The 16,077-nt window shown below is 46.5% G+C and overlaps 1 protein-coding gene across 1 annotated transcript; it reads right to left on the bottom strand.

Moving 5' to 3' along the window:
* Nucleotides 1–12,567: 12,567 nt before the first annotated feature.
* On the bottom strand, nt 12,568–16,050 carry LOC100679319. The gene is made up of 3 exons (XM_016984063.3): nt 15,488–16,050; nt 14,860–15,013; nt 12,568–14,781 (listed from the first exon to the last, which is right to left on the bottom strand). Exons 1-3 carry the CDS (start codon nt 15,709–15,711, stop codon nt 12,871–12,873), a joined length of 2,289 nt encoding a protein of 762 aa, XP_016839552.1. The 5' UTR covers nt 15,712–16,050; the 3' UTR covers nt 12,568–12,870.
* Between the last annotated feature and the right edge of the window lie 27 nt (nt 16,051–16,077).

Genomic DNA, 16,077 nt, shown 5'->3' with positions numbered 1-16,077 from the left:
CTGCTCCGTCGCTTTTTTCCTCGCGCGCGCGCGCGCAAGCTCGCTCGCGCTCACTCTCTCTCTCTCTCTCTCTCTCTCTCTCTCCTGCTCGGCGTGTACGTAAGCTCGCGTGCGCTCCCGCTACGGCGGAGGGGAAGCGCGCAGGGGCGCCCCGTCGGTCAGGCATGCGCCGTTTCGTAAATCCATCTCCTCTCTCGCTCGCGCCGCGCACGAATACCTCTCCTTCCCCCCCTCTCTCTCTCTCTCTCTCTCTCTCGTGCTCCGGAGCTTTTTTCGTGAGCTTTGCCTTTCCACTCTCTCTCTCTCTTTCTGATTAGCGGAGAGGGAGATAGCGCATGCATGCCGGCTGCGGGAATAATGGAAAAAGCGCGCAAGCTCCTGCCCTCTCTCGATGTGCGTTATACGTGATGTATTATCGTGTGTGCAGAGCGCTCGTCGCGTGTTCCCTTTGATTGTCAAAGCTCGACACGTACGCGTGCGTCTCATTCCGGAATAAAGCCCCACGAGTGCGCGGAGACGTATGTAACGCTTATACACTTACAGTTTACACTCAGCTATACAGCTCCTATATGCCTGCCTGCGAGGTATCGCGCAGGCGCCGGCATGACAATATTTACGCTTTAACGGCAAAGAGAGAATCGATGCCTCGCTGATTTTCTTGCTTTCCCGCAAGCCCGCAACGATCAACCGTCTCTATACTCTCGATTTCGCAAACCGCTCGAGCACCGCCGCGTTGAAAAATTAAAAGCTCGCGTGCGCCAGCGTTCCCTGGAATTTCAATAAGCGATGATGGAGGCACACGACGTGTGCCATACACACAACGCGTATGAGCTGATCAGCTGGAAATTATCCCGGGTAATTGACAAAGTTTCGCCGGGGCGTTATTGTTATTGCTAGTGTAGCTGTGTGCGTGTGTGCATCGAGAGGGAGTATAACGTAAAAACTTTTATCAATAGCTCTCTGCAACGGCGCGTTGCCGTATCGCGGCAACTTGGACAATATGCGCGATGTTCTACACCGGCTCTCTGATTATTTTTCTCTCCCCGCTAGTATCTGACATGCGCGTTGCGCAGTGTCGTTTAAAAACTTTCCCCGACGCGCTGAAATAAAAGCTCTCGCTCTCTTCCGTATTATCGCCGTCCCGGTCCTTGGCGGAACAGCGGTTTAATTCAATTAGCCTAATCTTATTTAAATATTTTCAGTTTAATACGCGCTTCGCGTCTACTTGCCGTGTGTATACACGACGACTGTCGAATGCATGTTGAATTTAATTAACAGCGCGAGCGTACGGTCTGTATACGATGCAAGCTCGCCGCCGGGCGAAGGTAAATAAGACGAAAAACAACAGTCGCATATGCAAATCAAAGAGCTTTAATCACCGCTCTCGCAAAAATATACATAGAACTTTGACGTAGGTATAAAGAAAAATACATAACGATGCAGCATATCGGCTCTCGTCTCTAGTGTGTGTGGCTGTTACTCACGCGTGCGACGATTCGTCAATGATCGGAGTAGCAGCCCTGCGGTGTATAACAGAACTGCAGGGACGTAATACGCACGATAACGCAGCGAAGGGCAGTGATATGGTCTATAGCTTAACGAGGCGAGCGATGCTTTGAGGACGATGGATGAAAGCCAACCTGTCTTCAGGTTCCGCCTCGTCGGGCTTCGGGTCTTCGCGACAGCGCAAATTCGTGCCCGGCTCGAACTTCACCTTGTAGCCTAGCCCCGCTGACATTCCGAGCAACCTATAATGCACACGACACAGCGTATTCTGTATTTTTTTTTTCTATCTCATCAGATTCTCTCAACTCTCGCTATCGTGCAGTGTGTTCTGTGTGCGTGATATAGACGGCTCTCTCTCTCTATCCGACGTGTCCTCCTCTCTGCGACGTGCATGTGCGGTGTGTATATAGTATACATGTCGAGATGTGCTGGATGTTACAGAGAAGAGAAGATAATACATGAGTATATATGTGTAATACCGAGTTTAACCTTATACAAGGCAAATATTGACTCGCGCCCCTCAGACTTTGGTCTCTCTCTCTCTCTCTCTCTCTCGTCTAATTAGCATATCATAATCCGTGGCAGCGAGAGCGAGATGCGTATTAAGCTCGGGGAATAAAGCTCGAAGAAATTCAAGGTAGTCAACGTCCGTCTGACCACACACGCTCGGTTTCTACTTCGCAGTTTCTACTGCGCAGCGCAGCGGATTATTTCGCGCGAAATACTCTCGCCCACCAACACGAAAGGCCATTCGAATTTCCGGCTAAAGCCGCCAAAGCGAGCGTCGGGAAATTAATTCCCTTATTTACGCTGTATTAATACAGCCAGAGCTTTTTAATTAAACCGAGCGCGCGCGCGAAAATGTACAACGCAGAGACTCGACTTTGTTTCGGCGCGAAAGAGAAAGGCAATTATAGCATTTTTTCTCTTTAATCCGCGACGCGATTATACGACGCCGCGAGTTTTCAATCGCTCTTTAACGGAGAATTATGCACCTGCGCGCATTCGTATAATCTAGCCCCCCCCCCCCCCAGTGATTTCGCGTTGAAAAAATCAAGGTCCTCGAGGCAGCGGCGTTTACCCGCGCACTTTTTTTTCTAAGTAATTAAAAGCCGCCGCGTATCGCGCGCAATTTCCCCCCGCTTGAGATTTCGGCGCATTTGTATATACACCTCCGCGCCGTGCGCTCACAAACAAGCGAAAAATTTCCTTTCAGTTCTCTCGCGCTCTCTTGAGCCAAGGAGAACTATTTTTAATTCGCAGTTTCGCGCGTTTGAAAGGGAACGTGAGCGAGCTGCCCCGGCTCTCTTTTAGTGCACGCGGCAGTAGCCGCCCCCTCAATTGAGCTATTGAGGGTCGAAGCTTGAAAGGAGAGGCTGCGCGCGTAGAAAAAAAAAGAAGAAAGAAGCTTGTGTGCCGTTGTGTAGCTGCCAAGAGAGGATGGCTCCGAATATAAGCGTACGGCTGAAAGAAGCGAGGCCGGAAGTAGCTGGTAACTTTTCGTCATTTTTATCGAGGAGTTGCACTTTTGCGGATCTGGCCTACTTACGGAACTCTCTCTCTCTCTCTCTCTCTCTCTCTCTCTCTCTCTCTCTCTCTCTCTCTCTCTCTCTCTCTCTCTATAGCCCCGACGCTGAGCTTTGCTCTCTCATAGGAGAGAGACTGAGAGTTCGCCGAGGGAGGAGCGAAGCTGGCCTCTCTGGTTGTGTTTCTTGCGAGAATATGTAGTCGGAAACCTGTGTGTGGCATGAATATTTTACATCGGAAGTGTAATCGAGGCTAATGGATTGTATTTTCCCGATTTTCCGAGGGTTAGCTGTTTGCCGAAGTTCGTAAAAAAGCTGCGCTGCAACGACGTTTTCGCGTGATTAAAGCTCGCGCGCGTACGTATTATTTTCCCATTATACCTGCAGGGCTGTAAACAAAGCCTTTGAATGTTAATCAACGCTGCTATACCGCTGCTGTTGCCGCTGCAGAGTATACAGGGTAATTTTTATGGATCGTTATGGTTAAAATCTTCGATTTCGATGATGTATACTCGTTCAATTAGTCGTATCATTAGTAAAGAGATGAAGTGGAGAGAGAGAGAGAGAGAGAGAGAGAGAGAGAGAGAGAGAGAGAGAGAGAGAGAGAGAGAGAGAGAGAGAGAGAGAGAGAGAGAGAGAGAGAGAGAGAGAGCATATAGCTTGCAGCGAAAGACAGCCGGGCATATTAATCAATAATTATTTTCGACCGAGTATAGAGAGAAGAGCCGGCACACACTCGACTATTAATAACATTCTATTGATTGCGCATAACGAGCCAGTAAAATCTTTCTCCCCCTCTCTCATTCTCAATTTTCATCAGTCTCTCGCTCGCAGACTTGCCGAACTCTTTTCCAACTTGGCTCTGCAATCATACCAACTTTTACTACACCCTATACTTCCCTTCTCGATACGACGTTTCGCCGAGTTGTACTACAATGGCGCAAGTTTTTTAATAATCGAAAGCGCAATCGATGCTTTTCCGGTGTTAGTTCAACGCCTGTAGCTCCGTCTGAATGAAACGACCAGACACTGAGTTATATCCGCCTCTGCGTGTGTGTACACATTAGACGCGATTATATCGCGTCGATGAACATCGGCCGCCGAGAAAGGGGGCTAAATACGCATTTGTTGTGTACACTCTTACAATCTAATTCGATTTGCCGGGAATTACGTATGTAACGACCGGCTCTAATAACTTTCAAGGTTCTGTTTACTTTTAATTTTCCCGCGTGCGGCTACTTTTTCTCTTTTCTCGAAAAGAACATCCATGTAACGTTTATTCGCTGCGTGGCGAATCGAATTCCTAAAAAATACATAGTTCGACGAAATTTTCTTTTAACAGTGGCGCTCTCTGCGTTGCAAACTTTTTCATGCCATGCCGGAAAAATAGAGGAAACTAGTTTACGCAGCTCGTTCGACAGAAGCGCGCGCAGTTAAAAAAAAATACGGCCGAAGTATGAGAAGTAGTCGGGATGTGCGCAATTATACGAAGAATGCCTGGCAGATTAAGTAAATACTCGCTTAGGAACTGCTGCAGCATACACGCCTTCGAGGCGACTTATAGACTTATAGACACTGCCTGCATTTATGTGTATTAGTAAAGTTGTAAACGGTTCGTTCTGCAAGGTCGCGTTGCATAACGGCGATCGCTGAGAAAAGTGTGTCGATTTTTTCGCCTCGCGAGAAAAAAAAAACACCTCATCAATGCCGAGTATAAGTATATACGATTATATCCTACTGAATTTGAGGAAAAGCACAAATCATTCCTCGCATGCAGAATGAGCGTCGATTTCAATCGCGCAGATATATAGAAGGTAAAATTAATTTAGCGAAACTCGTGAAACCGTGTCGCGTAAAGCGGAATCCAATCGGCGGACTCGGAGCCGAACTCGGCATATTTTATTTAAATCGTAAAATTTATATTTCAAGAGATGCGCATGCATAAACTCGCAGCAGCTGCGGTGGCCGAATCGGCATCATCATCTGCATTTTTTAACCATACAGCGCATTTACATGATCATTATATACCGCTCGAGGAAACTTTCGCGACCGAACTGAAGTTGAAATTCGCGCGCTGTATATAATTCAATCTAGCCTGGCAAATTGGCTGCGCGGAGAGAGAGAGAGAGAGAGAGAGAGAGAGAGAGAGAGAAAGAGAACAAAAAAAAATGCAATTTCGACGCGTGATTGAAGTGCACTTTCGACGCCCGCGTCAATCTCACTCGCCGTCATCGTCAAAATCCAAATTTCCAATACTACAACTATATACCATGCGTACGTTTATAACGCCAAACACGCGTACAAAGCCAATAAACTATAGTCCTTAATTAAAACTTGCTGCCTATACTCCCCAAGATCATTTCCGTGCCCAGAACAGTGTACTCTCGCAGTCTATATTAAACCAGACGCGCGGTGGCGGCGGCTTACGCAAACGGAAGAGTGTGCAGAGACGCGAGCGCTTGATACATATGGAAGAGTAAGTATACGAATCGTTTCAGTTGGAGACTCACGTGTGCTGCTGCTGCTCCGCAGGCAGACTCCTCCACGTTCCCACATTGTGTCGGTAGTAGCCGGCGGTTGAGTCTACCACTAGCGCTAATGATTTCTTTCGCCAAGGACGTCGACGCCAGCATTTCAGCCAATGCATTATTATAACTGTATACTCGCTGCTGCTCTGTTCTCTTTTCGATCCTTCCCGAGATCTCGTCACACTCCGCGAGACAGTCCGAGTTTATACCGCCATGGCTAAGGTCACCCAGGAGCGCTCGTGCAGAAATTAATTTTTTATATTGCACGAGATGTAGTATAGCGCAATCGACGTCTTTCTTTTTCCTTCAGATTCGGCGCTCTAGATATGCGTCATACATGTTTACTCGTACAGCAGGAGTTTGATTTTTTGCTTGGATTATTTTCTCACTTTTCGCATTAAATCGAGCGGTGACCTCAGCGACGGTCATCGATACAGTTTGCACATAGACGCGATATTGCTGAAGTTAGCGCATGAAATTTGCGCGCTTGACATTTATTCTCGATCCTCTCTTGAGAGAATCTTTGAAAAAGCGTCACACACACACACTCGCTGCGAATTCTCTCTCGCACCGCAGGTGGATACCACTCGAAAACTCAATCAATCAGTTCCGCGCAGCCGATGCGCGCGAGCTCGAAACCGCGAGATTGAAACATAAAACACTGCTGCACTGCAGACATCGCTGCGCGCGGAGCGAAAATTAAAAAAATTATATTCTACACTGTAAATCATGTGCATCAGCGAGAGGACGACGCGTAGTGACGTAAGTGTTTGGACAAACTACGTGAGCGCTTTGACATGACAGCACTAATTACCACTGCACACAGATCTATGTCAAAAACAAAGGAAAAACACACTGCACTACTTGTAACAGACTCGACGGACAGAGCGCACGACACAGACACAATAAACGCTCGCGACGTGTAATGCAGAGGTATAAGTATTAGAGCACACAGTGTTGTGTGTTATAGAAAGGAGCCCGCGACACCTCGACCGATACCCACGTTTCTCGATATGCAGAGCCGCGAGCCCGAGATCGCGTATACTTTACCGGTAAGTATCGCGTGGCCGGGATGTGCGTGGGGCGGAAAGAAGAGGGAGTAAACTCCGCGCGCACACGGCAACCGGTTTTTGTGTCTCGCGCGCTCGTTTACGTCTATATCGAGATATACGGACTCGCTCTCTGCGCTGTTGTCATCGTGAATCTATTGTTTTATGGACAAATGAACCGTAAGCAAGTGTGCGTGTGCCACTGATACACATATATGAGGTACTTTATGTTAATTGATGTTTACGAGGCTCGTCGCTCGCTTTTGTTGTGATTGCGCCATTGTCTCATAGTCGCTCTCGGTTTTTAATTCCCCGCGCTGGGCCGTATAATGTGCGGCTGGATGCGCCGCTTTATTTATAGGCGACTAATACATGCGCATTGTGCCTCGTGGTCCTATTGTGCGTACAGTGTATAGCCTTCCATATATTCACGCGGATTATTTTTTTTTTCCGTTCGGATACGAAGCGACGAGGACGAAAATATTCGCAGAGTCGGCATAATACACCTGCTTATGCGCATAAACTCGTTATAAAGCGAGAGTTCATTTCTAAAGCGTTTCCGCGTGAATTATGCATAGGCATGAAAAGAAGCGCTGATAATTGCAAATTACACCGACGCGACGAGTGCGCGAGAGGCGACGACGACGACGACGACGACGACAAGGACGTATAATTGGAAAAAGCGTTTGCAATGGACAATGCACAAAAGCTAGGAAAAACAGCGAGTTTCCTCGAGGAGACGAGAGATCGCATATATAGCTATACCTGTAGCGAAGGTATTGTGTGGTGAGAGAGAAAAAAAATTCGCCGACTCACGAGCGGCTAAAATCGAGAATTAAAAGTGAGAAGGAAAGAGAGAACGTTACATTGTAAGGCTAACGGATGATGATAACGGATGATGATAACGATGATGGATGACGAGAGCTAGAGAGAAAAAGAGAGCCGGAGCGGAGTGTCGGATTGCGTGTGCGATTATGAGAGATAGAAAAATTGTGTACTCTTACACATGGTCAGCTATATTTTCATTAAAAGTGTCGACGTATTATATACATAGACACACACACTCACACATACAAACGTAATAGCCAATGATTATATTATCAGAAAATTACAGAGTGAGCGAGCGAGAGCTATTTATTGGGTCGAGTACGTGTGTGTGTGCGTGTGTATTGTAAAAAATAACGCTCACCCATCGTCGACGACTTCCTCCTCCTCCTCCTCGTGCTCGTTCTCCCCGGGCATTTTGTCTCCTCGGCTCGCTCGAAAATCTCATTCACCGCGTGCGTGCACTCGTATATAAGTATGTATGCGCACGTGCAATCCTCGCGCGATTTTTTTTCAACTTTTCAACGATAAACGCACAGCAGAAGAACGTTGCCAGTCAACTGGCACCTCTGACTCGCGAGCATCGCATCCGCGGCTATACCTTCACTCTTAGGGTTTCGCGAGAGAAGCCCCTGAGCGCGCAATTCTATTTCGCCTAATGCCGACTAACCATATTAGTGGCGACGTGCACCACTGCGTGCTGCGCTTCGCTCTACCGTGTGTGCGTATCGAGTTCTGGATGGAATTTCATTTTTTTCTTTTCGTCCGAACGCACGTGTGCGCGTATGAGAGAAAGAGAGAGAGAGAGAGAGAGAGAGAGAGAGAGAGAGAGAGAGAGAGAGAGAGAGAAAGAGGCCCCTACGGTGAAATGGGTGACGGGGTACAGAACCGGTTTCCAGGTGGATCTTTCGCCGAGAGGTGGTACTGGCGAATGTCGGGTTTCGCGCTGTGCGACGAGTCCAGAGTTATGAAAAATGTTGCTAACGGTGTTTGTGATCGGTTTTGTTCACAGTGTCAGAGTGGCGGACCTTTTTTCTAAACGTGTACAGAAACCATACAAGATTATTACAATATTTTTTGTTGCATCGATCGATAAATTAAAGCCTAAATGCTATAAACTTTTAACAGCTGAGGCGGACACATAACTTTTCAAAGCCGCGACCGAGTAAAGCTGCACGCAATACTATAACGCGCAATGATATGTTACAATAAAAACTTAACGCGTGGTATAATCTTTTTTTACGATTCTCTTGTTTTTACAAGGCTTAGTGCAAAAATGGCGGGGAACGATTTGAAGTGTAATCGTTTCTCCTTCCCCTCCCCGATACAACGAGATCGAAACGCATTTTTCCCTGTATTACAAATTCATTCCTGTAACGTAGTACATGTAGGGAGCAGCTCACGGAATCCCGCAGTAATCGTCCCGAGGCATCAGTCGAGCCAAATAAATAACCATCGCCGCGTGGAAGAATTCTCTTTTCAATCAAACGCGATGAGGAAAGAAACAAGGCTTTTTCCTTCCTCAAATCGGCTCAATTATCGCGGCATAAATAATGCTCTTCGTCACAATTAGGCCGAGCACGTAACTTCCTCTCTCTCTCTCTCTCTCTCTCTCTCTCTCTCTCTCTCTCTCTCTCTCTCTCTCTCTCTCTCTCTCTCTCTCAATCACCGGGCGGATCATCAATTTTTATTTATTTGGACGATGCCGCGCACGCTCTGCGTATACCCGCCGCCGCAAGTTCATCGCAGTATAGTAGCAGCACAGCTTTATTTCCGAGATCGTGCGTATATAGAGAGCTTTCGGCGTGTTACGTGCGAGAGGGGAATTTTCTTGAGCTCGCGCGTTTTGAATGAAAGCGATAATTGGAGGGACGTGATCAGCGGATCGCGTTCGTTCGAGGGGGGGGAGGAGGAGACGTTCTGTTCTTCGCGTTCTCTCTATACACTGAATGGGGATTGAGCTTTTTTGTTCTTTTCCTGTGATGACTGTGTATAGTGGAGGATATTTGTTTTCGATTGCTTTTGGATTGAGTCGTCGGCGTGATACGAGATGATGGAGATACGATTATTGCGATTCTGGAAATTGGTTTTTAGATCACATTGTTGCTGGATACAGCCGAGAATCGCGGTACCATTGTTCCTTTGGTTTTGCGGGCGCAGAAGTGGTGTATTGGAAATCAATTTTGCCATGGAGTACTTTAAAGCGGCTGCGACCGCTGATGCATAATTGATCTACGCTCGAATAGATTCCGTTATAAACTGTTAATTCAATTGCAATTTTCGGTGAAATTCTACGTTACGAGGCGTCGGTAAGTTGAGATTCTGCAAGGCGGAAGCACCCGATTCCCGGTTACCGACAACTAACCGCGCTACGATAAAGAAGAGAACGCCGCGGGAAGTACTAAATTATTTTCATTGATGTCTCTTTTGTGTCCTCCGGCGCTTTTCAAAGAAAGCGGCTGTAAACGGCCTAATAAAATTTTCTGCTAAAAAGTCATAAACGCTGCTTTCCTTTTATTTTCTCAAATAGCGTTTTATCGGTTTTCTTTGAAAGACCTTACTAATTACGGTAAGAAATACTCTACCAATTACAATTACGTAGCTAATTTGAAAATTAGAATCTCTTTCGAATAAAACTATTCAACCGAACACTCAGCCAAGAAAGAGCGCCAGAACAACAAAGGATACAAGCACACCGAAAAACCCCAAGCGGAAAGAAAGACTTTCGTCGTCACCATCGAATGACATCACACGCGACTCGCGTAAAATTTCTTTCTCCCAAAAAAGAAGTTTCTTTCCCTCGAACTCTCAGCTCATTTAGCAAGGCCATTATACTCTCAGCGCTCGCGCTTCCCATCCTCGCATGACTTCCGAGAAAAATCCTCCCACGGGCCAGAGTTCACGGTCAAAGCGCTTCGCGGCGCGCGCGATTCTTATCTTCGCTGTGCGGCGGTTTCTATGGGGCTCTCTTTCTCTCTCTCTCTCTCGCTCCCATCCTCTACGCCGATTACGCGCCTTTGCGCAATCTCCAGCGTAATACTCTGCGCGAGCGCACCTTGATTAATAAATTATAGCTGGATAAAGGTGTAATTGGCCTTGGCTCGGGGTAATTGCTCGGCGGAGTTTGCTGCTGTCTCTGCTATTTTTGACGAAAGAGCCGCGAGCGCGTGGGTTGGGTTGGTATGTTGTAGCGCCTTATGGAATCCCGGAAGAGTTTAAGACATATTGTCGCGTTTTACACGCGCAGGTTGCGCAACCGTTCAAGGAGCCCTCGATTTTGCACTTGAATGAGCCCAACGTCCAGATTTCCACTTCCGTCATAATTAAGTCAAAAGACACAGCAGTTGAACAAAATCCACAAGATCAAGCCAAGTATCCATGTATCCGAAAGTCCGCACCTGTTGAGTCGCGCCCCACAATCACGGGTGCGTATATAATATAAAACCGCGTCAATCCCCTTAATGCATAAACCGCACGTCGGCGCGTATACGCGCAGAAAAAGCAATGCCTTCCGTAACATATGACGCGGAATAGCGACGCGTGAATAAAAGTGCGAGAGGAGGTAACGTCTGCCATATGCCGGATCGTAAAATCTAGCCAGCGGCGTCGTCGGGGTGAGTTGACGACGATGATAAAAATGCCTACGTAATGGTAGTCCCCCGAGCGAAACACAGAATACACAAGGGAGGAGAGTAGTCGCAGGCTCTAACAAGACGGACTCGCGCGGGGCAATTAACGTACGATTTCGCGAGAGGAGAGCTCGCTCCACAAGGGATTAGCGACTTTTCTTCTTCCACCACGGCACAGAGCGACGTCGCTGCAAGCTGACTCTAATGAGAATGGAGAGAGTCGTTACTGTAATTGATTAATATGTGCAGGCGGAGAGCCGGGGATTAATTTTTGTCGGCACGCTCTCTCTCTCTCTCTCTCTCTCTCTCTCTCTCTCTCTCTCTCTCTCTCTCTCTCTGTCTGTGTCTGTGTCTATGTATGTACCTATCTATATTCCGAGAATCGACGAGCGAGTCATTCAATCGAAGAATTGCATTCTAAATCGCAGTCGCAGATCGATCCCTCGGTTTTGTCGAGAGAGCGACTATCGGTAAATTGTGCCATTACGCGCTGTAATTAGATCTCGCTCTTTTTTCGAGATACAATGCGGAAGGCTTGGAGTCGAAGAATGTCACTCGCGACGACGTAGTTTCCGCTCTTTGTGTCAAAGTTTGCAAGAAAGAAAGCCACAAAATCATAACTTCAAACAGATGCATAAATTCTCTCGTTCCCACGCGGACGACAGACGCCCGCACACGTGTACACGACATTTTTCCTGTTCAGAATTCCTGCAAGCACACCCTTACTCGAGCGTTTATGCCTCCATACTTCTCATCGTAATTACCTTCTCTCCGCACGTTGTCAAACCTGCGAGACCCTTGCATATACAGTGACATCCGCGTAAACTCTACACAAAGATTTTCCATAAACGATATATCAAAATTGCCCTCGAACGACGTCTATAACCGCTCGCCGGCGAGAGAGGAAGAAGAAAACGCTCGCTGCAACAATGCGGCCTGTACTTCCATGAATATACGTATGGAGAGAGAACGACGATATATATTCTTATCCGTTCTGCATGAGGCGGAAAGTCGTCGTGTCCCTTGGTCGCTTTGTGTTTCCACGAGGTTGTTTGCATGCGCTCTCGTGTCGCGGTTCGCGCGCTCAAAGCCGCGTGACGATTCGTGCCGCCTTTTCCGGATCCAGCGATGCTTGCAGTCGGTGACGTCGTCTCTCTTGCTGTGTAAGTACGAAGCGAGGAGTATTTTTCTGCTGAGAATAGGAAGAGGAGAAGAGCTGCGGCGGACGATACACCTGCGGGATTATACGAGAGATGAGATGTGCATTGTTTCGCGGGGATGAGAAGAGAGCGCGACGTCGAGAACGAAGGCTTTGACCTTTTTCGAGAGATAGATACAAGAATTACGGTGCTTGATTGGCTATTATCTCATCTTAGAGCGGATTGGATGCTAGTAACGGGATATATATGAGAAAGTAAATTTCATTGAATCCATCGATTATCCTGTAGATAGGATTGCGCTTTTGGAGATTCAAATTATTTTTAGATTCAAGAAGAAACAGAAGTTTTTGAAAAATAGTGAAAAAATGTATTGCCTTCTTTTTACATAGAAACATGGCAATCAGAATCTGATAGGCTGTACATCATTAACTTTTAAGATATAAATTAAACATTATCAAAGGTCAATAAAGAATAAAAAGAACTGATCGCGTTGCAATTGAAATTGCGTAAAACTAAAATATTTCGTAACTTTATGAAAGGCGTAGTAAGTCGGTTACCTCATCGTCGTAGAAAAAAATAAAAAACAAAATAGTTGATTTATAGTCTCAAAAAAAAAGACTCAAACAATCTTACGACACATAGCGATTTTACGAATCTTCCTTCTTAACTTCCTTGGCGTCGTCGCCACCTTCGTCGCTGCTGCTCGAGCTGGAGGATCCACAGCACGATGATCGTGAACACGAGCACGAGTTCGAGGATGAACTCGAGTCCGAGTCCGAGCCTGCATCGGCGTTCTTCTCCGGCTCTATCACGACGCCTGTGGCGAGCGGGTCCATCTCGAAAACCGGCGAGCACATCTCGACTTTCGCTACGCTTGAGTCCAGCAGCAACGTTGAGGTCATCGACTCCGGAATTTCGGATTCCTTCGCCTCCCAGCTAGATGAGCGTGATCTCGCTTCCCGCTTGATAGACCCAATAGCGATGGCCAAGCTGTTATCGGGTGGACGAGAATAGCTCGCTTCGTTATTCTCCGGTTCGGGCGATAGTTTCTCTCTCTTTATTTTAATCTGCTTCATTGTTGACTTTGGAATCGGTGGTTCGGGCAAACCTTTTTCCTTCTTTATTTTCATGTATCTGATTCTCGACTTCTGATCGAACTCTTCCAAGTCGGAATCCATTTCAGACGCGTTCGAGCCGTGCCAGGATTCGTCGGAATTGCCGGTATTCGCTTTTCGCTTGCGGTTGGGGAACCAGCTGGTTAATTTCAATGGATTATTGTCGTTCTTTTCTGCTGCGGGCGTTGACTTGGGGACGTTTGACGAGCTGTCTTCGTTGGGACTGACCACTTCTTGCTTAATTTTGCGAATTGGAGGCTCGTACTCAGAGTCGCTGTTGTCGCTCAACTTTGTGATCTCCCGCCCCTTTGACATCTTCATCGTAGGTGGATAATTGTAGTTGACTGTCCGCGTACCGTACATGTCACAAACGATGCCCTGAGTGTTCGGATCTTGTACTACTACCGGTTGCACGACCTCAGCTGGCTCTGTCTTGATTTTATTCATTGCTGCCTTCTTTCTATTGCATTTAATTTTATTTTTCTTCTTGAATTGTAAACCTTTGCTTGTGAGTTCCTTGAGCTTCGGAGCTCCATAGATGGAATCCAGTAGAGATTGAGTGAATGCAGGGTTTCCTGAAGTTGATTTAAAATTCCAATTCACATCTTGTTCAGGCAAACTATTCTCAACAAGTGTCTCTGGGGGCTCAAAAATGTTTTCTCTGTCGTCCTCGTCAATTTCTACTTCAAACAAGTCTGTGAACAAACATGGCGCTTCGTAGGTGTATTCAAAATTATCTATTTCGTCCTGCTCGCATTCTTCCTGAGTCTTCAATGAATTGTTAGAATTTTCAGGAGGATTCTCTACTCCATAAACTTCGTGTTGATGTTCATCTTCACTTTCTGTGGTATCTTCTGATTCTATCTCACTCTCATTGTTTTTATCTTTTTGATATTCTTCAGGAACTTCATTTTCATACTCTTCAATTTGCTTTGCATATTCCTCTTCAGAGTCCTCGACATTATAATTCGTTAAATACTCCTGTTTGATAAGATAACTGACATTCTCCGGATCCGAATCAGAATCTTCATGCAGAGTTTTGATGGTTTGATCATGTGATTGATCGTGGACAGAATAATCAAGGTTGTTGAACGAAGGCTCTTGTTTAATAGACGTCATCAAGGTATCCCCATTGCAGTTCTTGACATCAGGCATTTCTTCTTTTACTCTGACTGCAAAGGCTGATGAATCGAGCAACCTTTTTTTCACATCCATCAGAGATTCTCCAGGAAGTCTGTAGAGCTTCCAAAAAGTATCCAATGCCCTTCTACTTTTGATAACTTTTTTAACTTCTACAATTTCTATAGCATTCCTCAGTTCTTCCTCCATGAGTCTCTTATTTCTCTGCCTCACGTTTATGCGCTTTCTCCTCTGCACTTCATTTTCTGGGTCTGAAACCATTGCATCTTCATTGTTGCCTGACAAATTTGGCTCTACGTAACCCTGCAAACAATAAAGAAATGTAAATACCTCTCGAATGAAATAAACTTTATCATCCCATCGCTTTACAATACCACTTACCCAAGTTTTTTTGTAGAATGGAAGAGGAACATCTTTCGGACATGGTCGTTGCCATACCACGCTATTGCTCTTGTAGTTGTAGTAATACGACAGCTTGGAGTCGGTTTTTGATTCATTTTCGATCCAGAAGTAGTTGTATTCCGGTAAGCCAAACCTGTCGACACAGATATTATTAGACAAGTAAGTTCTGCGATAGCTGATTAAAGCTCTACAAAATTAAGCAACAAGACAAATCTTAGATTCATGCGCATAATTTGACAGCACTTATCTCAATGCACTCAAAACCAAAACCGTAAATCCAAAACCACTTCGAATCGACTCAACAACAAACAAACAACAACCGCGTCTAATCTTCTGATAATAAAATAAAGCAGCACATATCATTCGAATGCGCGAGGCAGCTCTCGAGAGAGGCACGCGATAAAATATTCGAATACCAGCGCGCGCTCGTCTAGGTATGCGGGTCACCCAGAAATCGCACGCGCTCGCGCACCGCCCTTTGTCTCATGGCGTTGCAACTGTCAATCCGAGATCGATCACAGCTCGCATTATACGCTGCGCATATACGTGACAATGATAAGTAAGTGTCTTCCACAAGAGAGACAGAGAATAAAACGATCAAACTTACGGTCGAGGCTTGGCTGCTACGATGGTGCTTCTGGAACTGAAACTCTGGGCATCGTCGGAAGAAAACTTGGCAGAACTCGCCGACGACGAAGACGAGGACGAGGACGAGGACGAGGACGAGGACGAGGACGAGGACGAGGACGAGGACGAGCAGACACTAGAGTAGGAGCTCTCCCGCTCGAATCGCGAGAGCGAGTCCCTCGTAAGAAACGACGCCACTGACATGTTGCTTTTCTCGTTATTAAAACACACACACACAATGCACTGAGTACTTATTACCGATCGGCGATCACTGGCGTTTGAAAATGATCTCCGTCACGTTTCTTCTCGGCTCGACCGCCGAAAGCAAGTATTCGTTGACGAGGTGAGCGTTCAAGCATACTCGGTAGAAGAAGATGAGGAGCGAATGCGGGAATCGCATCAAGAAACGTCCGAGCATCTGCATGTTGGTATAAAACACACACTGGACTATATAGATATAGATATAGATATACAACGATGCAAGTGTCGCGTAGAGGAGAACTGCGAGAGTATACCTAATGTGAGGCGGGAGGTCACCCTTGGTGCGCGATACGGCGTCTCTCTTTCTTC

The sequence above is a fragment of the Nasonia vitripennis genome, chromosome 3, assembly GCF_009193385.2.
Source record: "Nasonia vitripennis strain AsymCx chromosome 3, Nvit_psr_1.1, whole genome shotgun sequence".
Classification (NCBI taxonomy): domain Eukaryota; kingdom Metazoa; phylum Arthropoda; class Insecta; order Hymenoptera; family Pteromalidae; genus Nasonia; species Nasonia vitripennis.
Note: the sequence above shows the minus strand (reverse complement) of the source record. Positions and strands in the feature narration are given on the sequence as shown.

What these genes read in the sequence shown, in the direction of transcription:
- LOC100679319 (XM_016984063.3), bottom strand. Translation starts at nt 15,711, where the DNA reads ATGTCAGTGGCGTCGTTTCTTACGAGGGACTCGCTCTCGCGATTCGAG. An exon ending in GTAGCAGCCAAGCCTCGACC is followed by an intron (nt 15,014 to 15,487) that starts GTAAGTTTGATC and finishes CTGTGTCGACAG; the next exon opens with GTTTGGCTTACCGGAATACA. An exon ending in CATTCTACAAAAAAACTTGG is followed by an intron (nt 14,782 to 14,859) that starts GTAAGTGGTATT and finishes TATTGTTTGCAG; the next exon opens with GGTTACGTAGAGCCAAATTT.